An 829-nucleotide genomic window follows, 5' to 3' on the forward strand; every position below is an offset into this window, starting at 1 on the left:
ATGAAGAAGATCCATGTGAGCACGGGTGAGTTGCCCTTGCCAGGGGGAGGTGGGGATGCGCCTGCAGAGGAGGGAAGGGGGGAGGGTGCTCTCGGGGCCGGGATGGGTCGTTGCGTGTGTGGATCTTTTTTTCCCCCTCTTTTCCCTCCGCGTTTCCTAATAATAAAAAAAAAAAAAAAGTGAGAAACCTTTTGTATCCGGGGTCCTTTATCAAAAGATTTACGAGACGCCAAACTGTTAGGGCAGTAATTATAGCCCCCATAAATTTAATTGCCCTGCAGTGGCTCTGGGCCATGTGTCTTTGAAGCTTTTCTTCTAACCCAAATGCCTATCACCATTTTTTATTGCTCCGCGATTGTCCCCACTGTCGATAGGTTGTGAAACAATTTTTCTTGCCGTTTATGTATCTTATGTGAACCTGGTGTCAAGTTATTATATAATGATTATGTTCCATCGCTTCCCCCCCTCCTTCTTTCCCCTCCGTGTGTGTATGTATGTGCCTGTGTGTGCACGTTTCAGTCAATCCCAATTACAACGGAGGGGAGCCCAAGAGGTCTCGCACTGCCTACACCAGACAGCAGGTCCTGAGGTCCTGGAGCTGGAGAAGGAGTTCCCCTTCAACCGCTACCTGACCAGAAGGCGACGCATCGAGATCGCGCACACACTCTGCCTTTCCGAGCGCCAGGTCAAGATCTGGTTCCAGAATAGGCGCATGAAGTGGAAGAAAGACCATAAACTGCCTAACACAAAGATGCGCTCCTCAAACCAGTCCACACTGAGCCAGCAATCCAAAGCACAGACACAGGGCCACCCCCATCCGCTCGATGGG

The 829-nt window shown here is 50.5% G+C and overlaps 1 protein-coding gene across 1 annotated transcript; it reads left to right on the top strand.

Annotated features, from left to right (window-relative positions):
- LOC103810635 (homeobox protein Hox-A5-like) lies at positions 1 to 783 on the top strand (the record flags this gene model as incomplete). The annotated part of the gene is given in 3 exon segments (XM_009083548.1): positions 1 to 25; positions 520 to 581; positions 584 to 783. Coding segments are annotated over 3 exon segments (287 nt in total), but the record flags the coding sequence as incomplete, so codon positions are not given.
- Positions 784 to 829: the final 46 nt, after the last annotated feature.

This window comes from Acanthisitta chloris, unplaced genomic scaffold (genome assembly GCF_000695815.1).
Source record: "Acanthisitta chloris isolate BGI_N310 unplaced genomic scaffold, ASM69581v1 scaffold16841, whole genome shotgun sequence".
Lineage (NCBI taxonomy): Eukaryota > Metazoa > Chordata > Aves > Passeriformes > Acanthisittidae > Acanthisitta > Acanthisitta chloris.